The sequence below is a fragment of the Bombina bombina genome, chromosome 12 (assembly GCF_027579735.1).
Source record: "Bombina bombina isolate aBomBom1 chromosome 12, aBomBom1.pri, whole genome shotgun sequence".
Taxonomy (NCBI): Eukaryota; Metazoa; Chordata; class Amphibia; order Anura; family Bombinatoridae; genus Bombina; species Bombina bombina.
The window spans coordinates 120,175,532-120,199,889 of record NC_069510.1 but is presented as its reverse complement, the minus strand read 5'-3'; the positions used below and the strand labels follow the sequence as shown (position 1 = coordinate 120,199,889).

Genomic DNA, 24,358 nt, shown 5'->3' with positions numbered 1-24,358 from the left:
GGAGGAGGCAAAGAGCACCCCAGCAAAGCCGTTGAGTGTCACTTCCCTTACCCATAACCTCCAGTCATTCTCTTTGCCTCTGTCAAGGGAGGATGTGCGAAGATGGTGTCTGAAGATATTTAATCCTTTAATGGGTACTTTTCCCTGCAAGCAAGGATTTGGGGTTATGATGTGTCCATGTCAATCTCTTTAGTAAGAGTAATGGTAGCTTTTAGCAGTTAGAAGATGACAAGGTGGTCTTTGCTTAAACTTCTAACAACAATGCTACCCCTTTATAGAAAACCAGGGTTGGTTACCCTGTTCTTTCTTTTTCTACAGGTCCCTGACAGCTGTGGAGATATTTGTCACACCTTAGAAGATATTCTCTGCCTGACTGCAGCATCCACAGGTAAGTTCTTTCCCTTCTAGGTTAGAAGGTACCAGCACTCCAAGGGTTAATCTCCCTGTGGATTTGTTTCATCTTGAAAGCAGGGTTAGCACAATGGTTTGGATCTAACCTGATTACACAGATCCTAAGATCGTTTCTAGGTGGTTGTGTTACATTGTTAGGGGGAATTCAAAAACCTGGGATTATGAGGCTGATATTTTTTTGAAATGGTGTTTTCAATTATTTTCTAGCGCTTTAAGAGATGTTATTTGGGGCACTTTATTATGTTTTTAATAAGGCATTTTATCTTCTTATGGCAACCGGTTGCTTTGCGGTCAGGTGACCGTTTAATCGCAAGCTAGTAATTTTGTCCTTTATTTTTTGCGCCGTATAATGATGTCTTTTGAAAAATGTTTGTTTTGCTTGGAGGTGAAAGTTCTTCCTCCTGTGCAATTTTGTTCCCCTTGTTTAAATAAGACTTTATTATTTAAAGATATCAGATTCCAGTTGGAAAACATCACCTCGGTGGCTTACATCAACCACCAGGGAGAACTCTGAGTTCAAAGGAAGAATGGTATGGAGGATACCAGACTACCCAAAGTATGCACTTACAGCACTCTAGGTCTGAACTAAAGGTTGGGATTCCTCAACAGGATATTAAAATATAACTTTTATTGGTATTAAAATTAAAAAACCAAAATTGTTTGGTTAATACATACACGATTAAAATTTGCTCCAGTGCCCAAATCAGTATAATGAGTTTCACGTTAGATCACAATTTATGATAATTCGGCCTGAATAAATTCACTAGTAATAGTGATCTAAATAGTTCAATAAATCAACTCGGTAATGGTTACCATCATAGTGTTAATCTGAATAGTAGAGCTCATGTATAAATTCTGATCAAGGTTGTGTACTCTCAGCTATATAAACTTATGCTATCATCATTCAATATAATGGGTGATAGCAGAGTAATGAGTATTGTATATTAATAATGATTATCCACAAATAGGGGTACTGGTGAATTGAATATTCACAAAAACGAGGGTTTGATCAGTTATAACCTGGGCTATAATTTTAGCCTGTATACTTGTATAAATAGCAATGTGTGCGTGCTTGGTGCTACTGTAGTTTTCAATATTTCATTAGGTATATATTCCTAAAAATTGGAATACAGTTAGTGTCACAATAAGCCTAGTTCTGTGTAGCCCAGACCTCAGATCTGGCCACTTATGTTCACTTAAAGTTATTATATAATTAGACCCTGATTAGTCCATACAGCAATTGCTGCAAAGTTACTATGGCTTATATTAATCCACCTTCATAAATTTTAGGCATATGTTTCATAGAAAACTAAATCTGCTATCCCGGCGTCTCCCAGATTTTATCAATTGACAAATGTCCCAAAGTTTATTCACAGTGCCAAAGATTATTCTGGGCCAGTGTGTGGTAATTCGAATTATGTGCCCTTTGGCACAGCCACTGTTATGATCCACAAGTATTAGAATTATCAGTCATTAGTTTGTAACATTCTTCTCATACATATTCATTCATATACTGGGTTTTATAGCTTTAGTTAAATTTGGCACAACCCACTTTCAATAAATGCTTGCTATGATTTCGTTTCAGTTAAATATCCGTGGTACAATATCTATTAATTTCGAAAGCTGTATTTAAAGTTAAAGCTCGGTCTGGCACAACCCAGATTATATGTATAGAGTTAATAGTCCATTAATTTATAATATGAATCTCCATTGAAACACCCATTCATTCTCAAACTTCGATTTAACAATTAAAGTAAATCTAATCTGGTACAACCCAGGTTATATAAGTAATGAATATCTGGCAGTTTTTGTTTAATTCGCAACTATGTTGCAGGTTGATATATATGTTTCAGTTTGAGCGCTGTGTGGTACAGCAAATGCTGTGACTATCGGGCAGTATCAATCACACTCATACGTTTATAAGATCTTACAATACACGCTCATTCACACACCAGTTTGGTAGTTTAAGTTAAAACTGGCACAACCCAGTTACTATAACAATATCCACGACGTAGCGTATAATTATTGAAAGACTTAGTTAGCAACTGATAAAATAAAGTCTGGCATAACACTGACTGAATGAGTATAACTTGTTATTGTGTATACTATAAGTTACTATAACAGTATCTGCGGCGTAGCGTATAATTATTAAAAGACTTAGTTAACTATTAATGAAATAAAGTCTGGCACAACCCAGGCTATATGGTTATAACTCGTTATTGCATATATGGTAAGAAAGGTTTTTTAACTATAAGCACCATGTAAAGGTCCCTATTAGCTACCCTGACCAGATAGGTCAAATATCTATGATTAGCTCTATGATTGCGGTAACCCTATGCTCCACATGATTTAGCGGTACTGGGCTAGTTTAAAATACATAGAAAATAGAGCGTGAACGAGTTCAACACTCTCCCCTGACGCGTTTCGCCCGATTGGGCTTTATCAAAGGCAGCGAGCTGCCGTGTTTATGGGGATATATACCCTGTGGGACCGGAAGTCCCGCCCCCGCTCCACTCTGATAGGTACTCTGATTGGTTCTGAGTAAATTGATAGACAGCTAGTTGCTCTAATCGCGAAGTCATGTTTACGAAACTACATGACCCGTACTCATGGGTACTGTGATTGGTTCTGAATAAATTGATTTAGGTTTAAGGAAGACTTTATTACAGTCAGTGCACATATAACAACTTAATAGATGTCTTACACACAACACTTGTATTTATTCCCCTTTGGAATAAATTAATTTTGAAATTCGAACTAGCAGTTGCTTATATAAAAAATAGCTGCAGAAATTAATTCTGATATATTAATCTATAATGCTCTTGAAGCAACGCTCTAGCGAGCCTTTGAACGTAATTGTGTTGTACAAATAATGAATAGTAAATAGGTTAAAATACAGAACAAAAATTATTGGGGTCTATAAGTAAATGCAGATTCAGGTATATTAGTCATAATAATGACATACAGTTTAATGTGCAGACAAGAATTACAGGAACATTTGTTAACATATTTATAGATTTAGGATATCTTCAGAATTTTAGACAGTATGGCACTCCATAGTTATATTTAGCACATTGAATCTTAGGAATTTCGATGATCACTATCCTATAACAAATATCCAATTTCTATCAATAATGGTTTGACATAAATACTTGAGATACAGTCTACGGTTGTTAAATCATCTTACTATAATACATACAATATAACTATCCTTCTTCACAATACAGGTCATGTAGTTTTGTAAACATGACCTCGCTATTGGAGTAACTAACTGTCTATCAATTTATTCAGAACCAATCACAGTACCCATGAGTACGGGTCATGTAGTTTCGTAAACATGACTTCGCGATTAGAGCAACTAGCTGTCTATCAATTTACTCAGAACCAATCAGAGTACCTATCAGAGTGGAGCGGGGGCGGGACTTCCGGTCCCACAGTGTATATATCCCCATAAACACGGCGGCTCGCTGCCTTTGATAAAGCCCAATCGGGCGAAACGCGTCAGGGGAGAGTGTTGAACTCGTTCACGCTCTATTTTCTATGTATTTTAAACTAGCCCAGTACCGCTAAATCATGTGGAGCATAGGGTTACCGCAATCATAGAGCTAATCATAGATATTTGACCTATCTGGTCAGGGTACCTAATAGGGACCTTTACGTGGTGCTTATATTTAAAAAACCTTTCTTACCATATATGCAATAACGAGTTATAACCATATAGCCTGGGTTGTGCCAGACTTTATTTCATTAATAGTTAACTAAGTCTTTTAATAATTATACGCTACGCCGCAGATACTGTTATAGTAACTTATAGTATACACAATAACAAGTTATACTCATTCAGTCAGTGTTATGCCAGACTTTATTTTATCAGTTGCTAACTAAGTCTTTCAATAATTATACGCTACGTCGTGGATATTGTTATAGTAACTGGGTTGTGCCAGTTTTAACTTAAACTACCAAACTGGTGTGTGAATGAGCGTGTATTGTAAGATCTTATAAACGTATGAGTGTGATTGATACTGCCCGATAGTCACAGCATTTGCTGTACCACACAGCGCTCAAACTGAAACATATATATCAACCTGCAACATAGTTGCGAATTAAACAAAAACTGCCAGATATTCATTACTTATATAACCTGGGTTGTACCAGATTAGATTTACTTTAATTGTTAAATCGAAGTTTGAGAATGAATGGGTGTTTCAATGGAGATTCATATTATAAATTAATGGACTATTAACTCTATACATATAATCTGGGTTGTGCCAGACCGAGCTTTAACTTTAAATACAGCTTTCAGAGCTTTCGAAATTAATAGATATTGTACCACGGATATTTAACTGAAACGAAATCATAGCAAGCATTTATTGAAAGTGGGTTGTGCCAAATTTAACTAAAGCTATAAAACCCAGTATATGAATGAATATGTATGAGAAGAATGTTACAAACTAATGACTGATAATTGTAATACTTGTGGCTCATAACAGTGGCTGTGCCAAAGGGCACATAATTCGAATTACCACCCACTGGCCCAGAATAATCTTTGGCACTGTGAATAAACTTTGGGACATTTGTCAATTAATAAAATCTGTGAGGCGCCGGGATAGCAGATTTAGTTTTCTATGAAACATATGCCTAAAATTTATGAAGGTGGATTAATATAAGCCATAGTAACTTTGCAGCAATTGCTGTATGGACTAATCAGGGTCTAATTATCTAATAACTTTAAGTGAACATAAGTGGCCAGATCTGAGGTCTGGGCTACACAGAACTAGGCTTATTGTGACAATAACTGTATTCCAATTTTTAGGAATATATACCTAATGAAATATTGAAAACTACAGTAGCACCAAGCACGCACACATTGCTATTTATACAAGTATACAGGCTAAAATTATAGCCCAGGTTATAACTGATCAAACCCTCGTTTTTGTGAATCTTCAATTCACCAGTACCCCTATTCGTGGATAATCATTATTAATATACAATACTCATTACTCTGCTATCACCCATTATATTGAATGATGATAGCATAAGTTTATATAGCTGAGAGTACACAACCTTGATCAGAATTTATACATGAGCTCTACTATTCAGATTAACACTATATGATGGTAACCATTACCGAGTTGATTTATTGAACTATTTAGATCACTATTACTAGTGAATTTATTCAGGCCGAATTATCATAAATAGTGATCTAACGTGAAACTCATTATACTGATTTGGGCACTGGAGCAAATTTTAATCGTGTATGTATTAACCAAACAATTTTGGTTTTTTAATTTTAATACCAATAAAAGTTATATTTTAATATCCTGTTGAGGAATCCCAACCTTTAGTTCAGACCTAGAGTGCTGTAAGTGCATACTTTGGGTAGTCTGGTATCCTCCATACCATTCTTCCTTTGTGTTCATATCTATATTTCCTCTAACACACAGTAGAATTAATCTAACTCTTACCTCTGAATTTGACTTATTATTAGAGGAAAAGTCTAAGTAGTGCCACTGTTCATCCTTGTGTGTTTAAAGAACTCTGAGTTCCTTGGCAATGAAGGAGGTGACTTGCATTCTCCAGTGGACAGAGTCTCACGATTGCCATCTATCTGCCATCCACATCCCAGGGGTGGACAACTGGGAGGCAGATTTTCTGAGCAGGCAGACTTTTCATCCCAGAGAGTGGGCTCTCCACCCAGAGGTTTTCACAATAACTCTCAGGTGGGGGGTTCCGGAGTTGGATCTAATGGTTTCTCGTCAAAATGCCAAGCATCCAAAGTACGGTTCAAGGTCAAGAGATCCTCAAGCCGTTCTGATAGACACTCTGGTGGTTTCTTGGAACTTCAGTCTAGCATACCTGTTTCCTCCGTTTGCTCTTCTTCCACAAGTAATTACCTGTATCAAGCAGGAGAGAGCGTCTGTGATTCTAATAGCTCCTGCATGGCCTTGCAGTATCTGGTTTGCGGATCTGGTGACAATGTCATCTCTTCCGCCTTGGATGTTACCTTTTTGAGGAAGGACCTTCTGCTTCAGGGTCCCTTCATCCAAATCTGGATTCTCTGAAGCTGAGTGCTTGGAGATTGAACGTCTAGTTTTGGCTAGACATGGCTTCTCTGAGAAAGTCATAGATACTATGCTTCAGGCTCGTAAACCGGTTACTCGCAGAATTTACCATAAGGTATGGCGTAAAATACCTTTTTATTGGCGTGATTCAAAGGGTTTCTCTTGGAACAAAGTACGGGTTCCTCGAATTTTGGCTTTTCTTCAGGAGGGCCTGGAGAAAGGTTTGTCAATCAGCACTCTGAAGGGTCAGATTTCTGCACTGTCTATTCTTTTGCATAAACGTCTGGCAGATCTGCCAGATGTTCAGTCTTTTGTTCAGGCCTTGGTCAGAATCAGGCCTGTATTTAAACCTGTTGCTCCTCCTTGGAGCCTTAAAGTGATGGTAAACTCTGCTGTAGTAAAATTGTAGAATTACACTCTTCATTAATCAAATATTTAAACCGCAACCTTTTTTGTTTTGTACTTATTTTATAATATTTTTGACCCGTTTATAATAATCCTATTATTCCTATAGCGCTTATTTGCTCCGCCCCGAATAGTTTTCCTTCTAGCACCAAAATGACGTGCATCGCGGTCCCACCTGCTGTACACGTCATCTCTACTGTGCACTGCCAACATGGTTTTGCTTTTAATATAAATAATATATACTGTCAATTAAATATAATAATATATGTCTATTAAATATGCATTTAAATTTACTGTCTAGCACGCACGCACAACATGTGTAAGAATATGGATTGGCCAGAAGTGTGCTGAAATGCGCATGCGTGTATCGCGCACATAGACCTAAGCCTGTCGGGCGACACAAATACTGATTAGAAGAGCCAGTAAGGAAACCTATTATATTATGTATTTTTGATGCCGGGGTAGGAAGGGGCTCGCAATAGAGCGAAAAATAAGTTAGATTTCTATAAAAAATGTAATATACTTTATTACGCGAAAATTGGTATGTGAGGTTAATGGGACAAATAGATTTATTTGTGCGCAAGATGGGACACAGAGTTTACCATCACTTTAATCTTAGAGTTTTGCAGCAGGCTCCGTTTGAGCCGATGCATTCTGTTGATGTTAAATTACTATCTTTGGAAGGTTTTGTTTCTTATTGCTTTTTCTTCTGCTCGCAGAGTCTCCGAACTTTCGGCTTTGCAGTGCGATTCCCCTTACCTTATTTTTCATGCTGATAAGGCGGTTCTACATACTAAGCTGGGGTTTCTCCCTAAGATATAGTGTCGGATCGCAATATTAATCAGTAAATTGTTGTTCCTTCTTCTCATAAGGAACGTCTTTTGCATAACTTGGATGTTGTGCATGCTCTGAAATTTTACCTTCAAGCAGCTAAAGATTTTCGGCAACCTTCTGCCCTGTTTGTTGTTTTCTCTGGTAAGCGTAGGGGTCAGAAGGCCACTTCTACCACTCTCTCTCTGGTTGAGAAGTGTTATCAATTTAGCTTATGAGACAGCTGGACAACAGCCTCCTGAGAGAATTACGGCTCATTCCACTACAGCCGTTTCATTTTCCTGGGCTTTCAAAAATGATGCTTCGGTGGAGCAAATTTGCAAGGTGGCCACATGGTCTTCCATACATACCTTTTCCAAATTTGATACTTTTGCCTCAGCTGAGGCTTCTTTTGGGAGAAAAGTTCCTGCGGTGGTGCCTTCTGTTTAGGTCCGCTGTCTTGTTCTCCCTCCCTTTCATTCTGTGCCCTCTAGCTTGGGTATTGGTTCCCACTAGTAATTGGAATGATTTGTGGACTCTCCATGCCATAGGAAAGAAAACAAAATTTATGCTTACCTGATAAATGTATTTCTTTCCAGGCATAGAGTCCACAACCCGCCCTTATTTACATTCAGGCGGTAGTTGTTGTTTTTTTTTTGTTTGTTTTTTTGTAAAAGCCTCATGCACCTCTACCCTTTTTTTTTTTTTTTTTTTCCCATTTCCCTTCGGCCGAATGACTAGGGGTTGTGGGTAAGGGAATATCCCACTAGTAATTGGAATGATTTGTGGACTCTCTGTGCCTGAAAATAAATACATTTATCAGTTAAGCATAATTTTTTAGTTTTTTTTCTTAGGATAGCCTTATGTATGTCCCAGGCATTTTTGAATTCCTTTACAGTCTTTGTGTTTTCCACATCAATTGGAAGTTTATTCCATGAATCCACCACCTTTTCCTGTAAAAAACAAAAACGCTTCCTCACATTTTCTCCTGAATCTGCTACCCTCCAACTTAAGATTGTAACCCCTTTGGCTTTTTTTTTTTTTTTTTTTTTTTTTGTGGAAAATGCATTCAGCTTCCACTTTATTAAGTCCCTTCATATATTTCATGGTTTCTACAATGTCACCTCTTTGTCTTCTCTTCTCTAAACTACACATATTTAGGTCATAGTCTTTCTTTGTATATTTTAGACCATGTACCATTTTATTAGCATCCTTTGGAAAGTTTCTAGTTTATATCTTTCTGAAGATATGGTCCAGAACTGTACACTGTATTCCAGATTAGGCCTAACTAATGATCTGTAAAGTGGCATAAGAACCTTGCTATTTCTGCTTCTAATACCTCTCCCAATGCAGCCAAGTATTCGACTGGCTGCACTGCTGCATTGTGTACCAATAATTCCCAAATCCTGTTCCTTTTTAGTTATAGTCTCAATGGTACATTACTGACTGTAATTGGCCTTTGGGTTTTTTGGATCCTATATGCATAATTTTGCTCTTGGTAATATTAAATTGCAGATCCCATTTATTTTCCCAGTTTTTTAATATCATTCATTTATATTGTTCATTTGATCAACCCCTCCTGGAACATCAACTCTGTTACAATTTTTTTGTATCCTCAGCAAACCTTTCCCTAAAGCCCCTTTCCAATATCACTTATGAACATGTTAAACAAAACAGGCCCAAGAACTGACCCTTGGGGAACACCACTAGTAACGGATGCCTCATTTGAATGTACTCCATTAATTGAAACCCTCTGTCATCTATCTTTAAGCCAGCATTCTACCCACTTAACAATCTTAGCATCTACTCCAAGGCAATACATTTTGTGAATAAGTTTATATGGGACCATGTCAAATGCTTTGCTAAAGTCTCGATATGCAACATCTACGGCTCCTCCCTGGTCTATTAAAGGGACACTAAACACATGCTTAAAATCCTTAAATCTTGCTCCTTCTAATCAATCAAAATCAAGTTAGCATGAATGTCTATGCCCACTTGTCATCTTACCCCAAATTGTTCAAAAAAAGGGTTTTCAATAACAATGGTATACCTGTGCTCTATGGGTGTATGCATGCCGCCATATTGTGACGTGCGTTACACACAGGTACACCAGTCACATGACACGCACGCATAGTGTTCTATTATGTATTTGCTGCTTACTTAGAAGGAATCACATCTGCAGCACACGCTCACTGTGATGCATACAACAGCAGCACATGTGATTCTTGCAGAGCGTGTGCTGCAGTGTTTGTGGAGATAATGTTTAAAATGTGACAACACAGCAATACATAAGTTAGTAAATACACGGCGTCATGAACAGTGTAGCACTATACAAAACATATCTATATTAAAGCTATTTATACCGGTGTGTATTTAGTACCATGGGAAAGTAAATAACATATAGCATGATGCGACAGCGATTCTATATATTGTAACGTGATAAGGATTGTGAAAGCCAGAACTGTAAATCAGGGGGGAGGGGAGCGGACTGTCTTATGCGAGAAAAAGGCCACACAGGGATTAATTACACCGGATCCTACTGCCCTGTATATCTGTACACACTGGATTAACCCTGGTGACCCTGGTGTAAATGTTAGCCAGGAGCTCACTGCAATGTACAAGTCCCCATTCAGTGCCCAAGCTCACTTTGACTCCCAGGATTCGCGCACACATACGTCCGGCGGTGACATGATGATGGCTGGTGTAGTCTGAAGGGGAGCAAACGATACGAACAAGACAGGACAGAGAGGCCGGAGAGATCACACAGAGCAGTTGTAATCGGCTAAGCCGACGGTGCCTGAAAGGCCGGAGCCGGGACAAGGTTGAAAAGGAAGACGTGAACCACGCCTCCTGGTCAACAAAATTAATGTCACTCCACACACTAATGTCACTCCACAAGCCCGCTATGACAGACTAGGCTGCCTTTTGTTAGCGGGCTTGTGGAGTGACATTAGTATGTGGAGTGACATTAATTTTGTTGACCAGGAGGCGTGGTTCACGTCTTCCTTTTCAACCTTGTCCCGGCTCCGGCCTTTCAGGCACCGTCGGCTTAGCCGATTACAACTGCTCTGTGTGATCTCTCCGGCCTCTCTGTCCTGTCTTGTTCGTATCGTTTGCTCCCCTTCAGACTACACCAACCATCATGTCACCGCCGGACGTATGTGTGCGCGAATCCTGGGAGTCAAAGTGAGCTCGGGCACTGAATGGGGACTTGTACATTGCAGTGAGCTCCTGGCTAACATTTACACCAGGGTTACCAGGGTTAATCCAGTGTGTACAGATATACAGGGCAGTAGGATCTGGTGTAATTAATCCCTGTGTGGCCTTTTTCTCGCATGAGACAGTCCGCTCCCCTCCCCCCTGATTTACAGTTCTGGCTTTCACAATCCTTATCACGTTACAATATATAGAATCGCTGTCGCATCATGCTATATGTTATTTACTTTCCCATGGTACTAAATACACACCGGTATAAATAGCTTTAATATAGATATGTTTTGTATAGTGCTACACTGTTCATGACGCCGTGCATTTACTAACTTATGTATTGCTGTGTTGTCACATTATCTCCACAAACACTGCAGCACACGCTCTGCAAGAATCACATGTGCTGCTGTTGTATGCATCACAGTGAGCGTGTGCTGCAGATGTGATTCCTTCTAAGTAAGCAGCAAATACATAATAGAACACTATGCGTGCGTGTCATGTGACTGGTGTACCTGTGTGTAACGCACGTCACAATATGGCGGCATGCATACACCCATAGAGCACAGGTATACCATTGTTATTGAAAACCCTTTTTTTGAACAATTTGGGGTAAGATGACAAGTGGGCATAGACATTCATGCTAACTTGATTTTGATTGATTAGAATGAGCAAGATTTAAGGATTTTAGCAGGCAGGTGTTAAGTGTCCCTTTAAGTTAGTTACATGATGAAAGGAATCAATTAGATTAGTCTGACATGATCTTCCAGCAGGGAAACCATGCTGTCCTTCGTTTTTCCAAGTTGTTTGTCTGAAGGAAAGACACCAGTCTTTCCTTTAAAAGAGTTTCCATTAATTTCCCTGCAATTGAGGTCAAACTGACTGGCTATAATTAGAAATAATCTTCCCTAATACCCTTTTTTATGACGAGGGACAGTCTTTAGGAACAACTCCTGTTAGCAGTAACTGATTAAATAAATCGGCAAATGGAGCAGCTATAATGGATCGACGTTCTTAGAACCCTTGGATAACTATCTTGACCATCTTCTGTAAAGACTGAACAAAGGGAATAATTTAAACAGTTTGCTATTGGTTTATCTCCTTCCACTACTCTTATCGGTCTGTGAGTCTTACTTTCCACTGATATATCTAAAGAAGGTTTTGTCACAGTTCTTTTTTACAGATTGTGCTATTTTTTCTTCTGCATCAGCTTTAGCTTTTCTGATTAAAGGGACAGTCTAGTCCAAAATAAACTTTCATGATTCAGATAGGGCATGCCATTTTTATTTTTTATATTGAGGTTCACAGATTTGTACAAAGCAAATAAATATCAATATAAAGAATTTACAACTGGTGTACTTAATATTTTGAGCATTACAGAGGCTATAAACCTATTAACATGCAGGCACAAAGATGAAAACAAAATCTTGACAATTATGTTAAACAGCAACAACATTTTTGTTGCGTCGCAAGTAAAGTTTTAAAACGCAAAAAAGGCCTCATTTAGCTATAGTTCTACAATTTTACATGTTATGTGTTGCTCTTGATGCATCATATGAAGAACAAAAAAAAAAGAACTAAACCGGTTTCCCTCTTCACTTTTTTTTTTTTTTTTTCTTTCAGATAGGGCATGTAATTTTTAAACAACTTTCCAATTTACTTTTATCACCAATTTTGCTTTGTTCTCTTGGTATTCTTAGTTGAAAGCTTAAACCTAGGAGCTTCATATGCTAATTCTTAGACCTTGAAGGCCGCCTCTAAGCTGAATGCATTTTGACAGTTTTTCACCCCTAGAGTGTATTAGTTCATGTGAGTCATATAGGTAACACTGTGCTCATGCACTTGGAGTTACCTAGGAGTAAGCACTGATTGGCTAAAATGCAAGTCTGTCAAAAGAACTGAAATAAGGGGGCAGTCTGTAGAGGCCTAGATACAAGATAACCACAGAGGTAAAAAGTATATTAATATAACTGTGTTGGTTATGCAAAACTAGAGAATGGGTAATAAAGGGATTATCTATCTTTAAAAACTAACAATTCCGGTGTAGATTGTCCCTTTAACTGCTTTGTCATCTTTTGTTGGGTTCTCCAACTTTTCCTTAACCACTTCTGAGCCAGTGAGTTTGAATGTTTTATATACTGTGTTTTTTTTTCTTCTGTGTCTTAACTGCCATATTGGTTTTAGTTTTCTTTTGCAAACAAGTCTATTACAGTCTAATTGCATCTAGAATAGCATTTTGTTTTTAAAATATTTCCACTGTTCTTGTTCTCCTGTAATCTGTGCCATACCCTTTTAGAGATTCATTTAGGTATTTGCCCATGTAAGAAAAATCAGTCGTTCTAAAGTCTAAAACGTTTGTTTTACTATGGTTGCACAGTACCTTCACCTGAATACTAAACCATACAGACTGATGATCATTACAGCCTAGGTTTTCACCCACAGACACTTCTATATTACTGTTTGTAAGTACTAAATCTAATATAGCTCCTTTTAATAGTTGCCCAAGAGATTCCCCTTATAAGACTCCAGAATATGCCTCTAGTTGATTTAGCAACCGGTACTTCTCAGTCTACATCAGACATATTAAAGTCCCCCACTACTATAACTTTGCCCTTCATTGTAATTTTGGCTATTTTATCAATAGTTGATCTGATGCTTCATTTTGTAATGGAGACCTATATACTACCCCTATCTAAATGCCTGTTTCCCTTCAGTTTCTATAGTTACCCAGTTACTTTAATATTTTCTTTAACGTGCAGAGAACCTCCCCCCACATTTTTTGTTCCTACTCTATATTATTTATTGTTTTTTATTATTATTCTTTATTTATAAAGTGCCAACAGATTCCGTAGCACTGCCCATGGGTACAAGGATAACAGTACAATGGAGAAACAATACGATAAGACAAAATTTTACAGACAAAATACAGGGGGAATTGAGGGCCCTATTCCCGTGGGAACTTACAATCTAGATGGGTAGGAGGATGGGAAACAGGAGGTGGGGACCGCAAAGGTGCGAATTTTATTAGTGAGGAGATGAGTGTAACTGTTAGTTAAGTGAAGTTAGTTTGATAATAAGTCGGGTAATAAGCTTCCCTGAGCAAAAAGGTCTTTAGGGAGCATTTAGAGGAGGAGAGGTTGGGGGAAAGTCTGACAGCATGAGGAAGTGCGTTCCAGAGGGTTGGTGCCGCACGAGAGAAGTCCTGTAGTCTAGCATGAGAGGTGATGGTAGAGGACGCAAGAAGCAGGTCATTGTTGGATCTTAGGGGGCGGTTGGGGTATATTTGTTAAGTGAGGACAGGTAGTGTGGGGCAGCATTGGTGAGGGCTTTGTAGGTCAGGGTGAGAATCTTGAATTTAACTCTGTTGTGAATGGGGAGCCAGTGAAGGGACTCAGAGAGGTGCAGCAGAAACAGAACATCGAGAGAGGTGGATTAGCCTGGCAGATGCATTTAGGATGGATTGGAGGGGAGAGAGAGAGGCCGGTTAGTAAGTTGTTACAGTAGTCAAGTCGGGAAATTACCAGGGAGTGGATTAGCTGTTTAGTAGTTTCAGCACTTAGAAACGGACGAATTTTGGAGATATTGCATAGGTGGTTGCGGCAGGATGAAGAGCGCAATTGGATGTAGGGAATGAAGGACAGATTTGAGTCAAGCGTGACTTTGAGGCAGCGGACTTGGGGTGATGGGGAGATAGTAGTGCCGCCAACAGTGATAGAAAAATTAGAAACTGGAGTAGAGTTAGAGGGGAGAATTAGAAGTAGTTCGGTCTTGGACATGTTTATTCTTAGGTGGTGAGAGGCCATACAGGAGGAAATGCTAGATAAGCAGTCGCTGATGTGAGAATTGACAGAAGGAGAGAGTGAAGGGGTGGATAGGTAGATCTGGGTATCATCAGCATAGAGATGATAGCTGAAGCCATAGCTCTTTGATAAGTTTACCCAGTGAAGACGTGTAAATAGAGATGAGTAGAGGACCCAGGACAGAGCCTTGAGGTACTCCAACAGACAGAGGCAAAAGAGAGGAGTCAGCAAAAGAGACGGAGAAGGATCTGTTAGAGAGATAAGAGTGAATCCAGGAGAGGGCAGTGTCACAGACCCCAAGAGAGCTGAGAGTCCGTAGGAGAAGGGGATGGTCAACGGTGTCAAAAGCAGCAGAGAGGTCAAGTAAGATGAGTATAGAGTAGTAGCCTTAGTTTTTAGCAGAAAGGAGATCATTAGTAACTTTGAGGGCAGTCTCAGTTGAGTGTTGGGGACGGAAACCAGATTGCAGGGGGTCGAGCAATGAGTTGGAGGACAGGAATTGGGTTAGGCAATCGAAAACTAGTTTATCAAGGAATTTTGAAGCTAGCGGGAGCAGTGATATGGGGCAGTAGTTTGCAGGGGAGTTAGGGAGGGGTTTTTTTGAGGATGGGGGTGAACTTTGCATGTTTGATGGAGGCAGGGAATGAGCCGGTAAAAAGGGATAGGTTTAATATGTGAGGGTGGGAGACAGAGGGGGAATTAGAATTAGAAGGAATAGGATCAAGTGGGCAGGTAGTGAGGTGTGAGGAAGACAAAAGGGAAGCCACTTCACTCTCAGTGGTTGGGAGGAGGGTGCAGAGAGTGGCAGAGGGGGTGACTGGGAGCGAAGTTGGGAGAATGCAGGTTTGTGTTGGGAGGTTTCTTCAGATGGCAAGTGTTTTATTGAAAAAATAGTCAGCAAGGTCTTGAGCACTGAATGCAGTCTTACCACCATGAAACAAATGCATTTATCAGATAAGCATAAATTTTATATTTTTATAGTTTGTGTGCTCCTTGTATAAATGAACTGTACCTTTTTAAGCTTACACTTCATAAGGGAATAGAGATACCTAATGGAACAGCTTCTGGTTATTACCTGCTGTCATACTCTGTATATCTGTGTGTAAAAAAGGATTCGTATCTGTCCTTGTAAATAGTTTTCAGATCTGCCCTTCATTACTGATGCAATAGCTTTACGTGACGTTTTTGTTAACCATTTTCAGGCACAATCTGCAGGATGATGTGCGCCAGGATCTCTATAAAGCCGCCAATGACTGGGTTCGGGCTGTGGGGAAGCACAGAAAGTTTATGGGAGGATCACAACCGAACCTTGCTGACTTGGTGAGATAGACGCTTACGTCTGATGTGCTCAAGGCCTACATGTTTAGTTTGTAGTATGTGCGGTTTATCAATAGGATAACATGCATGGTTATGTACGGTAGCTAATAAGCAGGTCTAGCAGTATTCTGCTGTATTATTGAGAGAGATGAGTGCGCCTCTTACATTAATAAGTTTGGTATTAGTCCAGTATCGCAATTCCATTTATAGAGGAGCTGAACATGACACCCCAGTGCTAAAAGGCCATAAGCCATGATCCTAATATTGAGGTAAGTTTAGGATTAGAGATTGCCGTTAGGTACCACACACTCTGTCACTGCCACATGTGACGTAAATAATAATGTTGAATATTTTGCTTGCAGAGATAGAGCTGTCAGGATGTGAACCAAATATGAACCTCAGCCATATGGCATCTCGCTATACATAGAGAATACTGATGTTGTACCAACACTGCAGTAATGTAATACAGCCATTTATTAGAGTGAAACGTAGGGTTGTAGCATTTTTACGCTGATCGATATTGAAAACAAATATAACAGGATTATTTTTTGGGGTATGACATGATTTGGTTAATTTGCTGTTGATTCACTGTGCCCTAATGCTATGACATTTTCCCTAAGCCAGTTCTGTTCTCCCTCCTATTATAGGCAGTGTACGGCATCCTGCGAGTGATGGAAGGCTTGCAGTCATTTGATGACGTGATGGCAAACACCAAAATTCAGCCCTGGTACCAGAGAATGTCTGCAGCAGTTCAGAAGGGCTCTGTCGCCGGTTAAACTGCTTGAGAAAAAGAATATGGTTCAAATCGCTGGCAAGTTAACCTGCACAACGGTTTTTCTGTCCTCCTTTAGACTCGCTGCATGATGGGCTATCTAGGACTGAGGATACATTTACTCTCAGATGCACAAAATAACATGAAAACAAATGAACGGTTTAGGAATTCTATCCTGGGTGGTTTTATCTAGATTGCAATGTAATGTTCTTGGTTCTGCTATTGCTTTTTGTGACTGGTCCAGGACATGAAAGCGTCACTGTTCTTGTTCCTCTGTACAAGGAATATTTGCTCATCTGGAGATATTTTCCGTTCTGTAGCTGATCCGTTATTAGTAAAGACTTTCATTATGAGTATGACGAGCGCTCTCTAGTGAATTCTTTACCCTCCTGCACCGTCATTTAGCCACAGGCAGCTGGAATTATCTCACTGCTGCAGTGATAAATAGTATGTGGCATTATGGTATTGGCGGCTTCTCTGAGGAAATCGGGCTGTGCCATTAAAACACAGATAATAAAATAAGTGCAGGGTCAGGGCTTATAGCTATCATTGTATAGTACAGTTAAAGAGGCGTGTCTAGTGATAAAGCAGTGAGCTATTAGCTTCCCTCTCTCCTGTATGTTCAGTACAGCTCTTGCTGCTGGTCATTTCAATAGCACAGGTTATTTGTGTGGTGCCAAAGCACAGCGCTGACATGGTGAAGAGGGCACACACAAGGAATGTTTCTTGTTTAGCTAGAGTAGCTGCATATTACAGTTTGCTTAAAGGGACGGTCTACACCAGAACTGTTATTGTTTAAAAAGATAGATAATCCCTTTATTACCCATTTCCTAGTTTTGCACAGCCAACACAGTTCTATTAATATAATTCTTACCTCTGTAATTACCTTGTATCTAAGCTTCTGCAGACTTCCCCCTTATCTCAGTTCTTTTGACAAACTTGCATTTTAGCCAATCAGTGCTGACTCCTAGGTAACTCCATGTGCATGAGCACAATGTTATCTATATGGCACACATGAACCAACGCCCTCTAGTTGTGAAAATGTTTCAAAATGCATTCAGATAAAAGGCGGCCTTCAAGGGCTAAGAAATTTGCATATGAGCCTCCTAGATTTAGCTTTTAACTAAGAATACCAAGAGAACAAAGCAACTTTGATGATAAAAGTACATTTTTAGTTGTTTTAAAATGACATGCGCTATCTGAATCCTGAAAGTTTCATTTTTGACTAGACTGTCCGTTCAAATATGTCCTCCAAAGGAAAGTATAAGCACAATATATACTGACAAGTGCTGCTCATACTAATAGACCAGGACAGTGTGCCCGTTACCTATGCAGAACTGATACAGTCAGGGGTATGTAGCTGCCAGTCACATGTATGTTCCGCTCCTGTGCGGGGGTTAAAAACGTAACCATCACAAATGATTAAATAAGCAATATAGCTGCTTATATGGGGGGAGGATACACACACAAACATACTGTGTATATATTGTGCTGTGATGTCATGCCTCCTACAGACTATACGTGACATATTGACATTTATTCACAAACAATCATATTGTCTGTGAATGAATGTAAATGATGTCTGCCAGATGAGCCTGTCACATACCTCCCAATATTTAAACATTTGAAAGAGGGACACCCCCGCACTGGGAGTAAAAAAACAAGCAAAATTTTAAAAAAAGTCACACTGTTGTCAGTCTGCCGCGGCACACCTGAGGATCTCTCACGGCACACTGGTTGAAAAACACTGCTCTACAGGAATATTTTATTGTTGCTACAATTTGTTTCATACTTACTGTCCCTTTAATAATGGAATTACAGCAAGTTATTACCACATATATGTCCCCTACAAATAAATGTGCTAAATACGTCATTTAAAGGAAAATAAAGCTAAGTCCTGTGAGGTTTGTAACAAACTAACCTCAGCTCGTGCGCCGGTATAAAGCCGCATCCCCTTGTGCGCCGGTATAAAGCCGCATCCCCTTGTGCGCCGGTATAAAGCCGCATCCCCTTGTGCGCCGGTATAAAGCCGCATCCCCTTGTGCACCGGTAATGGGACCGGCTCAGGGTACGATTAGTGATAAAGCGACAGGGCAACAGCCCTAGTACTGTATTGCATTAAGTATCTTACTATTAGAGCTACCCAGTATTTTAGCTGGGGAGGGAGGGGTTAAAACATGATGCACATTATCATACTACTACAAATGACAGGATTTTATTTTGGTTACCTTTTCCCTTACAGCTATGCCCTTTAGACTAGAGTGTCACAATATAGGCAGGGAAGATGCAGTGGTAACACACACAAAATATGTCAGTGATTAGCACACACACACGATATGTCAGTGATTAGCACACACACACACACAATATGTCAGTGATTAGCACACACACACACACAATATGTCAGTGATTAGCTAACACACACACACACAATATGTCAGTGATTAGCACACACACACACACAATATGTCAGTGATTAGCACACACACACACAATATGTCAGTGATTAGTACACACACACGATATGTCAGTGATTAGCACACACGCGCACACGATATGTCAGTGATTAGCACACGCGCACACGATATGTCAGTGATTAGCACACGCGCACACGATATGTCAGTGATTAGTACACACACACACACAATATGTCAGTGATTAGTACACACACACAATATGTCAGTGATTAGTACACACACACGATATGTCAGTGATTAGTACACACACACACACGATATGTCAGTGATTAGTACACACACACAATATATGTCAGTGATTAGTACACACACACGATATGTCAGTGATTAGTACACACACACACACGATATGTCAGTGATTAGCGCACACGATATGTCAGTGATTAGTACACACACACACACAATATGTCAGTGATTAGTACACACACAATATGTCAGTGATTAGTACACACACACGATATGTCAGTGATTAGCACACACGCGCACACGATATGTCAGTGATTAGTACACACACACACACACAATATGTCAGTGATTAGTACACACACACACGATATGTCAGTGATTAGTACACACACACACAATATGTCAGTGATTAGTACACACACACACAATATGTCAGTGATTAGTACACACACACACAATATGTCAGTGATTAGTACACACACACACAATATGTCAGTGATTAGTACACACACACACAATATGTCAGTGATTAGCACACACGCACACACGATATGTCAGTGATTAGCACACACGCGCACACGATATGTCAGTGACTAGCACACACACACACACAGTATCAGTGATTAGCCGACTAGCACACACACACAGTGTCAGTGATTAGCCGACTAGCACACACACACAGTGTCAGTGATTAGCCGACTAGCACACACACACAGTGTCAGTGATTAGCCGACTAGCACACACACACACAGTGTCAGTGATTAGCCGACTAGCACACACACACACACAGTGTCAGTGATTAGCCGACTAGCACACACACACACACAGTGTCAGTGATTAGCCGACTAGCACACACACACACACAGTGTCAGTGATTAGCCGACTAGCACACACACACACATAGTGTCAGTGATTAGCAGACTAGCACACACATAGTGTCAGTGATTAGCCGACTAGCACACACACACACACACACACACACACACACAGTGTCAGTGATTAGCCGACTAGCACACACACACAGTTTCAGTGATTAGCCGACTAGCACACACACACACACAGTGTCAGTGATTAGCAGACTAGCACACACACACAGTATCAGTGATTAGCCGACTAGCACACACACAGTGTCAGTGATTAGCCGACTAGGGCACACACACACAGTGTCAGTGATTAGCCGACTAGCACACACACAGTGTCAGTGATTAGCCGACTAGCACACACAGTGTCAGTGATTAGCCGACTAGCACACACACACACAGTGTCAGTGATTAGCCGACTAGCACACACACACACAGTGTCAGTGATTAGCCGACTAGCACACACACACAGTGTCAGTGATTAGCCGACTAGCACACACACACAGTGTCAGTGATTAGCCGACTAGCACACACACACAGTGTCAGTGATTAGCCGACTAGCACACACACACAGTGTCAGTGATTAGCCGACTAGCACACACACACAGTGTCAGTGATTAGCCGACTAGCACACACACACAGTATCAGTGATTAGCAGACTAGCACACACACAGTATCAATGATTAGCAGACTAGCACACACACACAGTGTCAGTGATTAGCCGACTAGCACACACACACAGTATCAGTGATTAGCAGACTAGCACACACACAGTATCAATGGTTAGCAGACTAGCACACACACACACACACAGTGTCAGTGATTAGCCGACTAGCACACACACACAGTGTCAGTGATTAGCCGACTAGCACACACACACAGTGTCAGTGATTAGCCGACTAGCACACACACACACAGTGTCAGTGATTAGCCGACTAGCACACACACACACAGTGTCAGTGATTAGCCGACTAGCACACACACACACAGTGTCAGTGATTAGCCGACTAGCACACACACACAGTGTCAGTGATTAGCCGACTAGCACACACACACAGTGTCAGTGATTAGCCGACTAGCACACACACACAGTGTCAGTGATTAGCCGACTAGCACACACACACAGTGTCAGTGATTAGCCGACTAGCACACACACAGTGTCAGTGATTAGCCGACTAGCACACACACACAGTGTCAGTGATTAGCCGACTAGCACACACACGCAGTGTCAGTGATTAGCCGACTAGCACACACACGCAGTGTCAGTGATTAGCCGACTAGCACACACACGCAGTGTCAGTGATTAGCCGACTAGCACACACACGCAGTGTCAGTGATTAGCCGACTAGCACACACACGCAGTGTCAGTGATTAGCCGACTAGCACACACACGCAGTGTCAGTGATTAGCCGACTAGCACACACACACAGTGTCAGTGATTAGCCGACTAGCACACACACACACACAGTGTCAGTGATTAGCCGACTAGCACACACACAGTGTCAGTGATTAGCCGACTAGCACACACACACACAGTGTCAGTGATTAGCCGACTAGCACACACACACACACAGTGTCAGTGATTAGCCGACTAGCACACACACATAGTGTCAGTGATTAGCAGACTAGCACACACACACACACATAGTGTCAGTGATTAGCCGACTAGCACACACACACACACATAGTGTCAGTGATTAGCCGACTAGCACACACACACACACAGTGTCAGTGATTAGCCGACTAGCACACACACACACACACAGTGTCAGTGATTAGCCGACTAGCACACACACACACAGTTTCAGTGATTAGCCGACTAGCACACACAGTGTCAGTGATTAGCAGACTAGCACACACACACAGTATCAGTGATTAGCCGACTAGCACACACACACAGTGTCAGTGATTAGCCGACTAGCGCACACACACACAGTGTCAGTGATTAGCCGACTAGCACACACACAGTGTCAGTGATTAGCCGACTAGCACACACACAGTGTCAGTGATTAGCCGACTAGCACACACACACAGTGTCAGTGATTAGCCGACTAGCACACACACACACACAGTGTCAGTGATTAGCCGACTAGCACACACACACACACAGTGTCAGTGATTAGCCGACTAGCACACACACACAGTGTCAGTGATTAGCCGACTAGCACACACACACAGTATCAGTGATTAGCAGACTAGCACACACACAGTGTCAGTGATTAGCAGACTAGCACACACACACAGTATCAGTGATTAGCCGACTAGCACACACACACAGTGTCAGTGATTAGCCGACTAGCGCACACACACACAGTGTCAGTGATTAGCCGACTAGCACACACACAGTGTCAGTGATTAGCCGACTAGCACACACACAGTGTCAGTGATTAGCCGACTAGCACACACACACAGTGTCAGTGATTAGCCGACTAGCACACACACACACACACACAGTGTCAGTGATTAGCAGACTAGCACACACACACACAGTGTCAGTGATTAGCAGACTAGCACACACACACACACACACACAGTGTCAGTGATTAGCAGACTAGCACACACACACACAGTGTCAGTGATTAGCAGACTAGCACACACACACAGACACAGTGTCAGTGATTAGCAGACTAGCACACACACACAGTGTCAGTGATTAGCCGACTAGCACACGCACACACACACACACACACACACAGTGTCAGTGATTAGCCGACTAGCCTTTTGAATTTTGAAATGTTGGGAGGTATGCAGTATCAGTGATTAGCCGACTAGCACACACACACACACACACACACACACAGTGTCAGTGATTAGCAGACTAGCACACACACACACACACACACAGTGTGTCAGTGATTAGCAGACTAGCACACACACACAGTGTGTCAGTGATTAGCAGACTAGCACACACACAGTGTCAGTGATTAGCAGACTAGCACACACACACAGTGTGTCAGTGATTAGCAGACTAGCACACACACACAGTGTGTCAGTGATTAGCAGACTAGCACGCACACACACAGTGTGTCAGTGATTAGCAGACTAGCACACACACAGTGTGTCAGTGATTAGCAGACTAGCACACACACAGTGTGTCAGTGATTAGCAGACTAGCACACACACAGTGTGTCAGTGATTAGCAGACTAGCACGCACACACACAGTGTGTCAGTGATTAGCAGACTAGCACGCACACACACAGTGTGTCAGTGATTAGCAGACTAGCACACACACAGTGTGTCAGTGATTAGCAGACTAGCACACACACAGTGTGTCAGTGATTAGCAGACTAGCACACACACAGTGTGTCAGTGATTAGCAGACTAGCACACACACACAGTGTGTCAGTGATTAGCAGACTAGCACACACACAGTGTGTCAGTGATTAGCAGACTAGCACACACACACACACACACACAGTGTCAGTGATTAGCAGACTAGCACACACACACAGTGTCAGTGATTAGCAGACTAGCACACACACAGTGTCAGTGATTAGCAGACTAGCACACACACACACAGTGTGTCAGTGATTAGCAGACTAGCACACACACAGTGTGTCAGTGATTAGCAGACTAGCACACACACACAGTGTGTCAGTGATTAGCAGACTAGCACACACACACAGTGTGTCAGTGATTAGCAGACTAGCACGCACACACACAGTGTGTCAGTGATTAGCAGACTAGCACACACACAGTGTGTCAGTGATTAGCAGACTAGCACACACACAGTGTGTCAGTGATTAGCAGACTAGCACACACACAGTGTGTCAGTGATTAGCAGACTAGCACACACACAGTGTGTCAGTGATTAGCAGACTAGCACACACACACAGTGTGTCAGTGATTAGCAGACTAGCACGCACACACACAGTGTGTCAGTGATTAGCAGACTAGCACACACACAGTGTGTCAGTGATTAGCAGACTAGCACACACACAGTGTGTCAGTGATTAGCAGACTAGCACACACACAGTGTGTCAGTGATTAGCAGACTAGCACACACACAGTGTGTCAGTGATTAGCAGACTAGCACACACACAGTGTGTCAGT

At 41.1% G+C, this 24,358-nt stretch overlaps 1 protein-coding gene across 2 annotated transcripts in view; it reads left to right on the top strand.

Annotated features, from left to right (window-relative positions):
* Positions 1 to 17,137, top strand: part of PTGES2 (prostaglandin E synthase 2) — a 33,913-nt gene extending 16,776 nt beyond the window's left edge. For both annotated transcript variants that reach the window (XM_053696246.1, XM_053696245.1), the window contains 2 exons: positions 15,895 to 16,012; positions 16,657 to 17,137. In XM_053696246.1, coding sequence (XP_053552221.1) covers positions 15,895 to 16,012; positions 16,657 to 16,785 — 247 coding nt within the window. In that variant the 3' untranslated portion in view covers positions 16,786 to 17,137. The remainder of the gene's footprint in view (positions 1 to 15,894; positions 16,013 to 16,656) is intronic.
* The last annotated feature ends 7,221 nt before the right edge of the window (positions 17,138 to 24,358 follow it).